Below are 15,798 nucleotides of genomic sequence, written 5' to 3'. Positions count from 1 at the left end.
ACATGAAACTCCATGTCTGTACTCAACCTCTCCAATTCCTCCGCATCCTCATACTCATCCACCATAAGCGTTGCACAATTCTGCTAATACTAGGCTCCCTCCAACATGATTTCCCCCAACTCTGCTGGTTAGAGGCTCCCTCCACCCTGATTTCCACCAACTCTGCTGGTTAGAGGCTCCCTCCACCCTGCTTTCCCACAACTCTGCTGGTTAGAGGCTCCCTCCACCATGAATTTGCCCAAACTGGGCTGGTTAGAGGCTCCCTCCACCATGAATTGGTCCAAACTGGGGTTTTTAGAGGCTCCCTCCACCATGAATTTGCCAAAACTGGGCTGTTTAGAGGCTCCCTCCACCATGAATTGGTCCAAATTGGGGTTTTTAGAGGCTCCCTCCACCATGAATTTGCCCAAACTGGGCTGGTTAGAGGCTCCCTCCACCATGAATTGGTCCAAACTGGGCTGGTTAGAGGCTCCCTCCACCATGAATTGGTCCAAATTGGGGTTTTTAGAGGCTCCCTCCACCATGAATTGGTCCAAACTGGGCTGTTTAGAGGCTCCCTCCACCATGAATTGGTCCAAACTGGGGTTTTTAGAGGCTCCCTCCACCATGAATTGGTCCAAACTGGGCTGGTTAGAGGCTCCCTCCACCATGAATTGGTCCAAACTGGGTTTTTTAGAGGCTCCCTCCACCATGAATTGGTCCAAACTGGGGTTTTTAGAGGCTCCCTCCACCATGAATTGGTCCAAACTGGGGTTTTTAGAGGCTCCCTCCACCATGAATTGGTCCAAACTGGGGTTTTTAGAGTCTCCCTCCACCATGAATTTGCCCAAACTGGGCTGTTTAGAGGCTCCCTCCACCATGAATTGGTCCAAACTGGGTTTTTTAGAGGCTCCCTCCACCATGAATTGGTCCAAACTGGGGTTTTTAGAGGCTCCCTCCACCATGAATTGGTCCAAACTGGGGTTTTTAGAGGCTCCCTCCACCATGAATTTGCCCAAACTGGGCTGTTTAGAGGCTCCCTCCACCATGAATTTGCCCAAACTGGGCTGTTTAGAGGCTCCCTCCACCATGAATTTGCCCAAACTGGGCTGGTTAGAGGCTCCCTCCACCATGAATTGGTCCAAACTGGGGTTTTTAGAGGCTCCCTCCACCATGAATTGGTCCAAACTTGGCTGTTTAGAGGCTCCCTCCACCATTAATTGGTCCAAACTGGGCTGGTTAGAGGCTCCCTCCACCATGAATTGGTCCAAACTGGGTTTTTTAGAGGCTCCCTCCACCATGAATTGGTCCAAACTGGGGTTTTTAGAGGCTCCCTCCACCATGAATTGGTCCAAACTGGGCTGTTTAGCGGCTCCCTCCACCATTAATTGGTCCAAACTGGGCTGGTTAGAGGCTCCCTCCACCATGAATTTGCCCAAACTGGGCTGTTTAGAGGCTCCCTCCACCATGAATTTGCCCAAACTGGGCTGGTTAGAGGCTCCCTCCACCATGAATTGGTCCAAACTGGGGTTTTTAGAGGCTCCCTCCACCATGAATTGGTCCAAACTTGGCTGTTTAGAGGCTCCCTCCACCATTAATTGGTCCAAACTGGGCTGTTTAGAGGCTCCCTCCACCATGAATTTGCCCAAACTGGGCTGGTTAGAGGCTCCCTCCACCATGAATTGGTCCAAACTGGGCTGGTTAGAGGCTCCCTCCACCATGAATTTGCCCAAACTGGGCTGTTTAGAGGCTCCCTCCACCATGAATTGGTCCAAACTGGGTTTTTTAGAGGCTCCCTCCACCATGAATTGGTCCAAACTGGGCTGTTTAGAGGCTCCCTCCACCATGAATTTGCCCAAACTGGGCTGGTTAGAGGCTCCCTCCACCATGAATTGGTCCAAACTGGGCTGGTTAGAGGCTCCCTCCACCATGAATTTGCCCAAACTGGGCTGTTTAGAGGCTCCCTCCACCATGAATTTGCCCAAACTGGGCTGTTTAGAGGCTCCCTCCACCATGAATTTGCCCAAACTGGGCTGGTTAGAGGCTCCCTCCACCATGAATTGGTCCAAACTGGGTTTTTTAGAGGCTCCCTCCACCATGAATTTGCCCAAACTGGGCTGGTTAGAGGCTCCCTCCACCATGAATTGGTCCAAACTGGGTTTTTTAGAGGCTCCCTCCACCATGAATTTGCCAAAACTGGGCTGGTTAGAGGCTCCCTCCACCATGAATTGGTCCAAACTGGGTTTTTTAGAGGCTCCCTCCACCATGAATTTGCCCACACTGGGCTGGTTAGAGGCTCCCTCCACCATGAATTGGTCCAAACTGGGGTTTTTAGAGGCTCCCTCCACCATGAATTTGCCCAAACTGGGGTGTTTAGAGGCTCCCTCCACCATGAATTTGCCCAAACTCTGCTGGTTAGAGGCTCAATCCACCCTGATTTTCAAAACAAATGTTGGTGCCAACCTCAACTTACTACAAGGGCCAAATTCACTGCTGGTGACAAGCTCTCCTCACTGCAAGTGCCAAATACACATGTTTCAAGGTGTTTTCCTACTGTCAGAGATGTGGTATTGAGTGTGTAAAGTGTGTAGTTGTTAGGCTGTGATGTTGGGGTAATAGAGGGTCTTTGGTGTGTTAGATGCCCCCAGACATGCTTCCCCTGCTGTCCCAGTGTCATTCCAGAGGTGTTGGCATCATTTCCTGGGGTGTCATAGTGGACTTGGTGACCCTCCAGACACGGATTTGGGTTTCCCCCTTAACGAGTATCTGTTCCCCATAGACTATAATGGGGTTCGAAACCCATTCGAACACACGAACATTGAGCGGCTGTTCGAATCGAATTTCGAACCTCGAACATTTTAGTGTTCGCTCATCTCTAATCCATACTGTTTTACTGACTTGACATGCCAAACCAGTATCCTCTTAAGATCCTAATTAGAATACTTCATTGCTGGAAGTTCTACAACGCTCTGCAAAAATACTCTTGTTCATGTATTTAGCTGATAGAGCAGACCTGAACCTGAATGTAGTTATATTTACTTCTCAGCTACAAACCAGACTAAGCCCAAGGCCTAACCTAGCATGGGACCAATTGAGTATCGGAGGGGTAGCAGTTCAGATAAGAGCTGCTAGCTGAGATCTCCTCTTTCTGCAGCTACATGAAATCCCTTAAGAGTCCACCATGTCCCCCTCCTCTCATCCTCATAAAAGAAAGCTGCACCTGACGTCACATACAATAGTCAGAACTTCCTACTGCACTGTAATTTGATAAAGCTCAAGAATTAGGAGATAGGGGCCACACGGTGGCTCAGTGGTTAGCATTACAGCACTGGAGTCCTGGTGTTCAAATCTTGCCAAGGGCATAAAACCATCTGCAAGGAGTTTGTATGTTCTCCCCATGTTTGCATGGATTTCCATCCCATATACCAAAGACATACTGATAGGGAAAAATGTATGGGGCTCACAATCTACACTTAAAAAAAAAAAAAGAGATAAAAAAAGACTGCTGAGTCTGCAGTGCCAAGCTTGCATTTAAAGAGCACAGGATCCTTTAAGATCTGCCAGGTACCCACTGGTGTGGCACTATTTCACTTTTTCCCTCAAGAAGCAGAAAGGTTAGGTGCTTCCCTGACTAGGCCTTTAGATATGTTCAGCTTACATATGTACAGCTTAGGTTTTCTATTACTGACAGCAGGAAATATCATGAAAACAGTCAGTGAGAGTGGCAGGGGCTAAGCTTAGTGAGATAGTGAGGGTGGGAGTGGTTAGGGTTAGTGAGTCGGAGAGTTTTGTAATGGAGTGAGAGGAGGAGGAGGCTGAGTGCGAGGGAGTTAGTGCAGCAGCTACACAGGAAGTTGCATAGCAGGAAACTAACACCAAGTAAACTTACCCTAAAGCATCTGCCAATGCAGCAATTTACATTACCTACAAATTGGATGGGATTCTGGCTAATCCCATCCACACATTACTGAAAAATATCCGCAGCTGAAATGCTGCGACTTCCAAAACTGTTGCATTTTTGTAAATAGCAGCATGTCAGTTATATCTATGGAAATGCTGGCATTTTCCATATAGGTATAATAGGTACAAAAAGGCCGCAGTTGAAAAAGCTGCAGACTTTCTGTGAAAATCACTACAGGAATCGTGATGCATTTCCACTTTGATCTTTTCCGTAGGGCTTTTTGGCTGCGAATTGCCACATGAGGATTTAGTATTAAGGAATTTATGCAGAGAAGTGACTTTATTAATTTAAAACAGCAAGATTTTTTAAGATGAAATGAAGAATATTTTGGCTTTATGTGTAGACATCTTATACATTTTAAATTAATTAATTTAAAAATGTTTTCTTTTTTTACAGACTCCACATCAAGATATTTAAACCGAGAGCAAGTGCGGTATCAGAGAAGAAGATATGATAAAAATGATGACAAAGACAGTGAAGATGATGATGATGATGATGATGACTTTAATCTGCCTAAAAGAAAAAGAATTGTGAGAAAATCAACAAGAAGAAGAAGAGTAGAAGATGATCAAGATTCCGAAACTGAGTCTGAAGATGAGGAAACAGATACAAGTAAAAAAACTGTTGTGCAAAAGGACAATAATAAAAACAACGCAAAGACAACAAAAAAGTATACTAACATTGAAAAAACTTCAGTTCAGACCAAAGGAAAAAATACAAATAAACCAGGAGATAAGAAAAAGAAAAGAAAAAGTAGCAGGTATAAAAATCATATATGAAGCTATAAATGTGTAAGGCTGAGGACCCACATTGCGAGAATGCAGCTTTTTTTGTTGCAGATTTTGCTGCGGTTTTTTGATCCAAAGCCAAGAATGGCTACAAATGGAATGGGAAATATCTAGGAAGCTTCTGCTCAATCCACTCCTGGCTTTGGCTCAAAAAACCGCAACAAAATCTGCAACCAAAAAAACTGCGTTTCTGCAACGTGGGGCTTTAGCCTAAAGCAGGAAAATTGATAAAATATCAATAAAACTTAATAGAGATGAGCAAATAATATTCGAAACTAGAGTTTCGAGTACCTCGCTCCCATAGGAATGCATGGGAGCAGCCGAACACCAAGGGGTAAAGCGTCGGTCAGCGGTGCTGGCCGCTAACATGCATTCCTATGGAGCGAGGTATTCGAATCTAGTATTCGAATCAACTCTAAAATTTAAAGAGGTTATGACACCATTCATAATTTGATCAATTTTGGCTTTTATTTCTTTTAAATCCGTTCACTTACCGTATTTTCCGGACTATAAGGCGCACATAAAAACCTACGATTTCCTCAGAAATCGTAAGTGCGGCTTATAGTCCGGTGCGGCTTATATATGGATGGAAGCGGCGGCAAAGACTGCGTGCCGCTTCCATACATACATAAAAAGCACCGTAAGGGTGCATTCACACTACCGAACGCCGGCGTGTATCACAGCCGTACACGCCGGCGTTACAGCAGGGCTGCCGGACACTTCCTATTCATTTTTATGGGAGCAGGCATGCGAGCGCTCCCCATAGAAATGAATGGACAGACACTTCCCATTCATTTCTATGGGAGCCGGCATGCGAGCGCTCCCTATAGAAATGAATGGAAAAAAGCAGTCCATTCATTTCTATGGGGAGCGCTCGCATGCCTGCTCCCATAGAAATGAATAGGAAGTGTCCGGCAGCCCTGCTGTCACGCCGGCCTGAAACAGAATGTGAAACTCACCCAGCGGTGCAGGGCGGGCGGGCGGGCATTCAGGCCTCCTCTGCCTCCGATGTTGCGTCCTTCTCCTCCGGCGCTCGCTGATAATGGCCGGGGCGCATGCGCAATATCATAATGCTTCTACTGCGCATGTGCCCTGGCCATTATCAGCTTGCGAGCGCCGGAGGAGGACGGAACATCGGAGGAAGAGGAGGCCTGAATGCCCGCCCACCCTGCACCGCTCGGTAAGTTTCACATTCTGTTTCAGGCTTTTATTTTAAAACGGGGGGGGGGGGGGGGGGGTAGTTTAATCTAACGTTTACGGTTGGGCTCTATCAGCATGATTTTGCTGATAGAGCCCCTCCTCGCCTGCCGAGCGCTTCCAATAGAAGCGGCTGGCACGCGGGGGGTTAAGCGGCCGCTGGCAAAGTCTGCCTGCCGCCGCTTTCAATAAGATATAATGCGCACCGGACTGCGGCTTATAGTCCGGTGCGCCTTATATATGAACCGAGACGGACTATAAGGCGCTCATGGGCAATGCGGCTTATAGTCCAGTGCGCCTTATAGTCCGTAAAATACGGTATATGAAAGATATTGGCTCAGGAACCTTATATGTAATCTAGATCTAATTCTCCAAGTGGGCTGTAACCTTTTTGGAATATTAAAAGGTTACCGTCCACTTAGAGAATCAGAGCCTGTTTACATTTAGCCTTCCAGGGGCCATATATTTTGAATGAGTGGATGGATTTAAAAAAAAAAAAAAAAAAATCTAAACTGTTAAGGGGCTCCATGCAAGTCAAAGGATTTATGACATTTGCTATTTTATGTATGGTGACAGGTCATTTTTAATTCTCTCCACTCTTTTTCAATTGATCCTTAGGAAACCATGTTTACTAGACCATAGTGCTTAATGCATTAATCTGACTGAACCCATTTTTAATGTATTACATAAAGAAAAATCTAAAATAAAAATATTTATGTGAATAGAGGACACCTTGTCAGTTTTGAACTATCTACCGTATTTTCCGGACTATAAGGCGCACATAAAAACCTACGATTTCCTCAGAAATCGTAAGTGCGGCTTATAGTCCGGTGCGGCTTATATATGGATGGAAGCGGCGGCAAAGACTGCGTGCCGCTTCCATACATACATAAAAAGCACCGTAAGGGTGCATTCACACTACCGAACGCCGGCGTGTATCACAGCCGTACACGCCGGCGTTACAGCAGGGCTGCCGGACACTTCCTATTCATTTTTATGGGAGCAGGCATGCGAGCGCTCCCCATAGAAATGAATGGACAGACACTTCCCATTCATTTCTATGGGAGCCGGCATGCGAGCGCTCCCTATAGAAATGAATGGAAAAAAGCAGTCCATTCATTTCTATGGGGAGCGCTCGCATGCCTGCTCCCATAGAAATGAATAGGAAGTGTCCGGCAGCCCTGCTGTCACGCCGGCCTGAAACAGAATGTGAAACTTACCCAGCGGTGCAGGGCGGGCGGGCGGGCATTCAGGCCTCCTCTGCCTCCGATGTTGCGTCCTTCTCCTCCGGCGCTCGCTGATAATGGCCGGGGCGCATGCGCAATATCATAATGCTTCTACTGCGCATGTGCCCTGGCCATTATCAGCTTGCGAGCGCCGGAGGAGGACGGAACATCGGAGGAAGAGGAGGCCTGAATGCCCGCCCACCCTGCACCGCTCGGTAAGTTTCACATTCTGTTTCAGGCTTTTATTTTAAAACGGGGGGGGGGGGGGGGGTAGTTTAATCTAACATTTACGGTTGGGCTCTATCAGCATGATTTTGCTGATAGAGCCCCTCCTCGCCTGCCGAGCGCTTCCAATAGAAGCGGCTGGCACGCGGGGGGTTAAGCGGCCGCTGGCAAAGTCTGCCTGCCGCCGCTTTCAATAACATATAATGCGCACCGGACTGCGGCTTATAGTCCGGTGCGCCTTATATATGAACCGAGACGGACTATAAGGCGCTCATGGGCAATGCGGCTTATAGTCCAGTGCGCCTTATAGTCCGTAAAATACGGTATACCATTCTTTGTGTCTTTAGAATATATAACAACCTCTACATTTCTTTTTTTCAGTTCATCGTCATCATCCTCCTCAAGTTCAGATGAAAGTTTATCGGATAGTGAAAGAGAAAGGCTAATGAAGCAAGTTGAAGATAAGAAAAAATTAGTATCCAGTATCCGAAGTAAACCTTGGAGAATGTCAAAGAAGCTACTTTTACTGAAGTATGATATAGGCTTAGTCAACTTTCAACTTATAAGATATTATTTAACACTGCAGTATTAATATTTACAGTACACAGTGGTAGGAATTTATCAAGCCCTGCGATACAGAATTCTGAGGATTTGTGACTTTTTCAGTTAATTTGTGCAAAAATAATGCGACTTGTATTTGCATTTTTACACCACTCGCTTCACCTTTGAAAAGTGGGTGGGAGAATGGACATGGTTTAGGCTGTTTTTCTGAGCTTCAGATTTATTAACTGTGACTGTTAAAAAAAAAAAAAAAATATTACAAAAGTTTTTGTAATCTCAATCTAGGTGGTAACATCAGGTTTATCAAACATCATGCAAATTTGGTGCAGAAATAGAAATATGCTAGGGGTTCATGTATAAATCTGAAAAATTAAGGAAACTGTCCTTATTAGTTTTTTTTTGCAAATTAATAACACGGCGTATACGCTTGTAACTACCATTGAAATCAATGGGATCTTTTTGAGCACGCAAAATGCTGACACGCGTATACGTGCCAGCTTGCGCTCCATTTTACATCGTGTCGTGTGAACGCACCCTTAAACTGCACCAGATTTATCAAAGTGACTGATGGTATCTGACAGCTGTTGCATTCTTAGACTGTTCAGTTTATCTTTACACTGTCTTCCTATTAGTTGGATTTTTTTTTATGTAAGAAAAACTTAACAAAACTTTGGTGCCTTTTTATGGTGTAAGGTGTTGCAACTTGTAGGTCACGTCCACCTTCCATGAAGTCATACCTCTTTCCTATTAAGCCACACCCCTTTTAGTACACATAAAGTGTCTAAAAAATTGATAAATTTGGTGCAAGACATGTTAGACAGTTGTGTGTGTGAATTATGCAATAAGTTTTTCGCATTTACTTGATAAATCTCCCCCAGTATTTCAAGTCTGAAATAGTTTGAGTCTTGCTACTTTTTCAGCATGATGCATTTTGCCTATAGCACTTCCCATTCCAAATTATGTAATTATGTAATGGGTACTTGGCTGTCCTCAGTACTTAAAGAGTACTCCTCCAACAAGTCCATTTCTTTACACCATTCAATAGGTGCTGCCCCAGTGATTCTGGCACTGTTGAAGTTTTTTTTTCTCCAGCCTCCACTGTTCCTGAGCAATCAATGGTGTAAGTTGTGGTGACTGACATGCTATTTAGGCTCAGATACTGTCAGAAGGGTGGTGCCAGGCAGAAGCATTCAAGGGGTGTGATTCTGAGCTCGGATACTGGCTGCCTCTGATTGGAGTTCTGAATTACACCCCCCTCCCCCACCCCCACCCCCACCCCCCAATACTGCCCTTCTGACATTACAGAGCTTAAATAACACATCAGGCACTAAAAGTAATTGTGCTTGTTGCTTGGGAATGATGGAGGCTAGAGAAAAAAATCCAATTGTGCTGGAAAAGTAGAGCAGCATGGAGGTGGTGAAAGGTCCTCTTTAAACTAAGCATACACTGTCATTAAACTGATGGCCTTTCCTTACGTCATTAATTTTAGATTAGTGAGGGTCTGACTGTTGGGACTCAATAAGGACTAGTTTACATGTCGGGATCTGCAGTCCTCACTCACCATCTTTTCAAATTGGTGTTTATGAGTGCTGCAGTGGTATCCCATTCAAATATAAGGAACATTGCTGCAGTAACTCATAACTGCCATTATGAAAGAGATGGTTAATGAGCACTACAGCTCCCAGTATGTAAATAATTACCAGAGTCATCGGCACCTAAAACAGCTGATCTGTTGGATTCAGTGGTGTAAGTACTGCTGTAGCAGCTGCTACGGGGCCCGTGACCTTAGGGGGCTTAGTGAGTTACCTGCTGGATCTTAGGGTGCCTCAGTGCACCTTCTGCCCCCCAAGGCAACCCTGTGTTCCCTGGAGGGCAGAACGGGAAGCAGCCGTGAGCAGGAGCAGGGATTAATAATAAGGCTGTGGTCCCACGGCAAGAGTATTTGTTGGGCACACACCAACAAATGCTGCTATTATTGAAGAGACCCCAGAGTATGTTGATCAGAGGCCCCCAATCATTGTACTCTGGGGTCTTGAAAAGAGTTGTAACAACAGTCGACAGAGACTGGAGGAAGTATGACCGTATAGGATCACTTGTACAAGTAGTAGGGTGAGAAGAAGAAAGGAGCTGTAAGACATCTTCTGTTACTGGATCAAAGAATGAGAGTTCACAATGAGGAGCAAGGGAGAGAAGGGGACTGATACTGCTTGGAGATTGAGTTATCTCCTGGGGTTGTCGATTTTGTCTTTAAAGTACGTGGCCATGTCTTGATGTGAGGTCTGTGACAGGTACCTGTACCTTAAGCTTGAGGAAGGAGTGAAAGGTGTCAAAGAGTCATTTAGGGTTATTGGCGAGAGAAGAGAGTGATGAAGTAGGCTTGTTTGGCAAGGCGAAGGGCGGAGTTTGAGCATAAACTTGAAGTGAAGAAAATCTGCAGATGTGTTAGATTTTCACCACAGATGTTCAGCACATCCTGAGCACCGCTGAATAAAACGTGTTGGAGGAGTGTGCTAAGATTTCTGGTGTCTGTGTCGGGAGTTTCAGACAATAAAGGGTGCTACTTCAACCAGGGTGGTTTTGAGAGTCTCGTTGTACTGTTTGGTGGCCAATTCAGGACAAGAAAGAGAAGAGATGGGAGACAGTGATGACTGTAATGTGTCTGAGAGATGTTATGGGTTTACAGCACGTAGAATCCTTTATGTGCGGTAGGTTGAGGTGTCTTGCGAAGGTCAAAATCCTTTGATAGTAAAGGAAAGAAGGTTGTGGCCAGAGAGCGCTAGTGAAGTCAGAGACAGAACAAAGCCATAAGAAGATCAGATCAAGGATATTACCATCTTTGTATGTGGGAGAAATAGTGAACTGTGAGAGACCAATAGATGTGGTTAGTGATAGAAGATGAAGTGCTGATGTGGAGAGAGGGGTGTTAATGAGAAAATGACCCCAAAATGATGGTTAAAATCACCCATAATGAGGGTAGGAATTTCACATGATAGGAAATAGAGAATCCATGAAGCAAACTGATCTAAGAACTGGTAGGGTGAGCCAGGGGGACAGTAGATGGCAGCTACTTGCAGTTAGAAAGGGTGGAAAAGTCTGATAGCATGGACCTCAAAAGAGGGGAAGAAGAGCGGTGGAACTGGGAGAATAACCTGAAAAGTGCATTGTGGTTATAGGATACCTACAGAGAGCGGTGAGTTGGATTCATTCATGGCTATGCTACTGTCTTCTCAGCTCTGGGGTCAGCTGAGAAGAGGGTAGTCTTCAGTTTTTCTTCTTGTTCTTCCTTCTCTTCTCAAGGTTCTCAGTTGCAGCATGTTCCACTGGGGACATGTACTGAAGATTGAGAACCGCCTGTCTAGGTTGGAAGCAATAAAGACAAGATGATAGGAGGCAATAACAATCATAGATAAATGAGCAAAGAGTTGGGAGTTTCAAACCTGTCAAGTGGAGTGTCTGTCAGATTCAGGCAAGTAGCCAGCAACAGCGAGGTTTTTAACAGAGCCAAGATTAGGGACAGATCAAAGGTCATACTCTAAATAAATGGGGATATAGGGCAGCATACGATATATAGCTTGAGAACTATGATGTTTTATTAGACTTGTTTCTTACTGATTCATTTGTCAGAACCTATGTGTATCAATAAATTCTGCAATTCTTATTCATGTGGTCAGGGAAGCCCAAGACTTTGTGGAAAGATTTGAAGGTGCTCTAGGACGTGGAAAAGGAAGAAAACTCTATGCCTATAAAATTATGATGGCTAAGGTAATGTCACATTAAATGTAACTATATCTTTGCTTATTGTAAACAACAGGGAATCCTTTGCAGTGTATGTTGTGGGAAATTACAGAATGGGAAATGTTACAATCCGTACTGTATTTAAAGACCCGGCACCGTACTAAGGCAGATAGCTGGAAAGGGTTGAATGGATGGTTGTTGTATATGATATTTCACAATGGTGTGTACATATCTCATGTTGGTTGATGGTTTATAAAATATTACCTTCTGTCTTATATGAGCTTGCAGTTAAAAAGGTTTTTCCATAAGATAACTTATCAACTGAAGATCTGTGTGGCTCTAACACAGAGGAAACCCAGTGCTAGGATTAGAATCAATGAACTTCTCCCCCTCCCCTTCTCCAACTCAAATGGAACCAGACAGGGCTGCCCCCTATCACCCACCCTTTTCATTTTGTTTATGGAAACCTTACTTCGGGCCTAAGAATGGGGAATACTGTGTACCTCAATACAGCCTTTGCAAATGACCTGTTAATGCTTATCATAAGTTCTGCTGAAGCCTTCACCTATTTACTCGAGCTGTTAGTCCCTCCCTTTATGGGTTCCCTCAAAGAAAGACCTGCCTACTCACCTACTCCAAGCCGTCAAACTCCTTTCCCCTGAAACGGCTGAGCAAAGATTTCTGTATACTAATCTATGGATCTTCAAAATTGATCAGATCTTTTGAATGTAGGAATTGGACAGCTGGGAAACTAGGTTACATTACACATTTGCAAAAATCTGGGAACCATGGATTTATAAAAAACCCAACAAGTTTCACCCCAGCCACCATCAGAGTATTCCCTAACTAGTCCTCATGATTCTCTGGCCTACTTAGATAATAATAAATCAATATGCCCATCATAGCCTCACTTTCACTATTACATTGCCCACTGAGCCTATGCTGAGTTTTCTTTAGTTATAACCAATATCTCTGATTGTTTTGGTTGTAACATATATATGTATCTATATATATATTGTAAGTATTATCTATATTTTACTCCCATCTATAACCATCCCATCTCATAGATTGTAAGCTCTTGCGAGCAGGGCCCTCAGTCCCATTGTGTGAAATGATGTTCTTTGTTTTGTATCTGTCTGTATCTGAACCCTACAAATTGTACAGCGCTGCGGAATATGTTGGCGCTATATAAATAAATTTTTTTATTATTATTATTATAACCATATCTTGCCTACCCCATTCTTTTGTACACATACATCGCATATTATTTTGACATTACAGTTGCACTTTAAAAAAATGTTGACTATATTGTAAGATATTAATATATAATGTATTGATTAACAGAAATGGATGAAGTTTAAAAGAGATTTTGAAAATTTTAAAACGGCCTGCATACCATGGGAAATGAAGATAAAAGAAATTGAAAGTAAGTTGAATGATTCTATTTCTTCATAATCCCTTACATCTATAAAAATGTTGTCTACCATTATTTTTTTCAGTTCTCTTATTTTATTCTTACACATGTCCCTTTTTTAAGTTCCTAGATAATATAATATCGCAGTTATCCCACACGCACACATTATATTTTTTATGTGAAATGTACATCTGTTGTTACATGTCAGCTGACATCTATCAGAAGCAACTAAGAAAATTGTTAAGGGTGAGGACACACTATGGAGTCATTGCTGCATCCAAATCCTGCCCACTTGAGGTGTCCGATGAACACACCCACTGTTGCAGGTAAAACTGAGGCCTTACCTGCAACAGTATGTCATTGACTACTATGGGTGTGCAGAGCAAACAGTGGTTGATATGGCACTAGTCCAAAAAACATCTAAAATATGCAACTACTTTACATCAGTTGGAATTATTGTGTTAGTACCCTGCGTTAATATAAGGCCTGTGTACATGGGGAAATATGGTCTGGAATATATCTAATTCTGGACTACATATTGCCTACATTTCTTATGTATTGCAGTATATCATACATTACTGCCTATGTGTATTAGGTCAATGAAGATAAGAGTTTATTGATTGGCTTCTTGGCAGACATGGAAACCCCTTGACACTTGCAGTCTCACTATGGGGATGAAAACAGTGTGAACGAAGTAGCTATCTAGATCTATAAAGTAATGCTTTATTATCATTTGTGATGTTATATAGTCAATATCAATATTAATATTTCTTTTTAAATTAAAGGTCACTTCGGGTCGTCTGTGGCATCTTATTTCATATTTCTTAGGTGGCTATATGGCGTTAATTTAGTTCTCTTATGCTTGGTGCTTGGATTGGTTGTCATTCCTGAGGTAATGTACTAAATAAATTCAGGAAATTTCTACTATATTTAGTTACTAGATAATCTCCTAGTGGTATTCTCTGGAAATATGTGATAGATGTTCTATGAAATGTTAAAAAAATTTAAACAAAACAATAAAAAGTATCAGAAACCAGCGATGTGTCAATTTGCACCAAATTTTTCAAAAGTTTTGAATTCCTTCATATCTAAAACTTTTGGGATTTGGTACTGACAAATCGTTCAAGATAGTAGTTGGCTATATAACTAGTAAGTTAGTAGCCCACCCCAGTGGATGTTCAATACATCTTGCATTGGGTCTACCAAGTATCTCATCATATTTGAATCATTTTTTTTTCACACATTGGTGAGTGACACAATAGTAGTTTTTATACAAACACGTAATAAAAGTTATGTTTAAAATTCCCTACAATTACCAAATATTTCAGACTATAAGATACCCCTTTTAACAAGAGAAAACTTGCTAACAGTCTCTGTGTTCAGAGTTCAAAGTCAGGGGGTCTAAAGTCAACCCCATCCAGACTGATTTCTTAAAGATATACGTTTACGCCAAAATTTGTGATGCACGGCATTTACAACTCATTTATAAACTGGGTATGTCAAAAAGAACAGAAACATATGACTGGCTCGACACTTGAAAAATGTGCACCGGTATTGGCGAGGTTTAAAACTGTATGACACATTCATGAGACAGAAAAGTATGAATATTGCACAGAACTTCTAAAGTATAATAAGATTAAAATGGTGTAAACTTAGTTGAAGAGTCAATTGAGACAAACTTTTGGTTCAAGGGCAATGGGAAGAGATTTTTTGGCACAATGGAAAATTGAGCTGGGATGTTAGCATACGGGGAAGTGAACCAGAATTTTGGCGTGTCAGAAAGTGACACATATTTATGAAGGTCCATATGACAGATTTATAAGTTTGTACAAGTTTGGCAGTATTGATGTATATATCCTGCCATGCAGAGGACTGTGTGAGAAACACAACCATAGCGTATGTCCTGAGGCAGCACCTTGGGAGATAGGGCACAAAACCTTGGGAGATAGGGCACTGCAGTAGTCAACTTTCCTGAAAAACATTGCATGGCATCACAAGGGAGCAGAATAAATACTTACTGTGAGGGTAAAAATTTTAATGGGTTTTGGCCCAAAATCAAATTTTTATACTGATGATCTTTACACTGGATCTATTAGGGTCCAACACCTGGCCCCCGCACAGTTCATCTGTTCTAGCAGCCTCGGGATGCCAGAAGCTACTAGTGGTTGGGTGGTATGTGCAGCGTCACTCTTTCTTACGTAATAGGGTCAGAGCAGCAGCCCTGTCCACTGTAGAGTGGAGGTTCTGGTGAATTGCAGCACCATTAAATTATTCCTTTTCCTAATATTTCTTGTCTGAACCTGGGGTGTGTCTTATAGTCAGAAATATCTTGTTGACTGTACAATATAGTAATTCAGTGATTTTTGTTATAATTTATTAAAGGGATCCTATCACTCACACACAATTCTGCTACCTATCACTCACACACAATGTCTCCTACCTTTCGTCGTCTTCTCCGCGCTGCCGTTTGCCTACAATCCCGGTTTCTCTCGGTATGCAAATGAGATCTCTCGCAGCACTGGGGGCAGGCCCCAGCACTCAAACAGCAGTGGGGGCGTCCCCAATGCTGCGAGAGAACTCTCTCCAGAGCCGCCTCCATTTTCGCCAGCAGCGTCCTCTTCATCCTCTTCTTCAAGCGGTGGCTTGTAACTTCTAGGCCTTGGGCCTTGGGCAGAGTAGACTGCGCATGCCCACAGGCCACGAGAAAATGGC

The 15,798-nt window shown here is 43.3% G+C and overlaps 1 protein-coding gene across 1 annotated transcript in view; it reads left to right on the top strand.

The window, feature by feature from the left end:
• The window catches only part of LOC142208489 (transmembrane channel-like protein 2-B), a 62,126-nt gene that overhangs the window by 22,897 nt on the left and 23,431 nt on the right, over positions 1-15,798 (top strand). The window contains exons 3-7 of the mRNA XM_075277073.1: positions 4,337-4,700; positions 7,758-7,907; positions 11,609-11,699; positions 13,017-13,098; positions 13,872-13,978. Of these exons, the coding sequence (XP_075133174.1) occupies positions 4,337-4,700; positions 7,758-7,907; positions 11,609-11,699; positions 13,017-13,098; positions 13,872-13,978 (794 nt within the window). The remainder of the gene's footprint in view (positions 1-4,336; positions 4,701-7,757; positions 7,908-11,608; positions 11,700-13,016; positions 13,099-13,871; positions 13,979-15,798) is intronic.

This window comes from Leptodactylus fuscus, chromosome 1, assembly GCF_031893055.1.
Source record: "Leptodactylus fuscus isolate aLepFus1 chromosome 1, aLepFus1.hap2, whole genome shotgun sequence".
NCBI lineage: Eukaryota > Metazoa > Chordata > Amphibia > Anura > Leptodactylidae > Leptodactylus > Leptodactylus fuscus.
The sequence above is the reverse complement of the archived record's forward strand: the minus strand, read 5'-3'. Positions and strand labels throughout refer to the sequence as shown.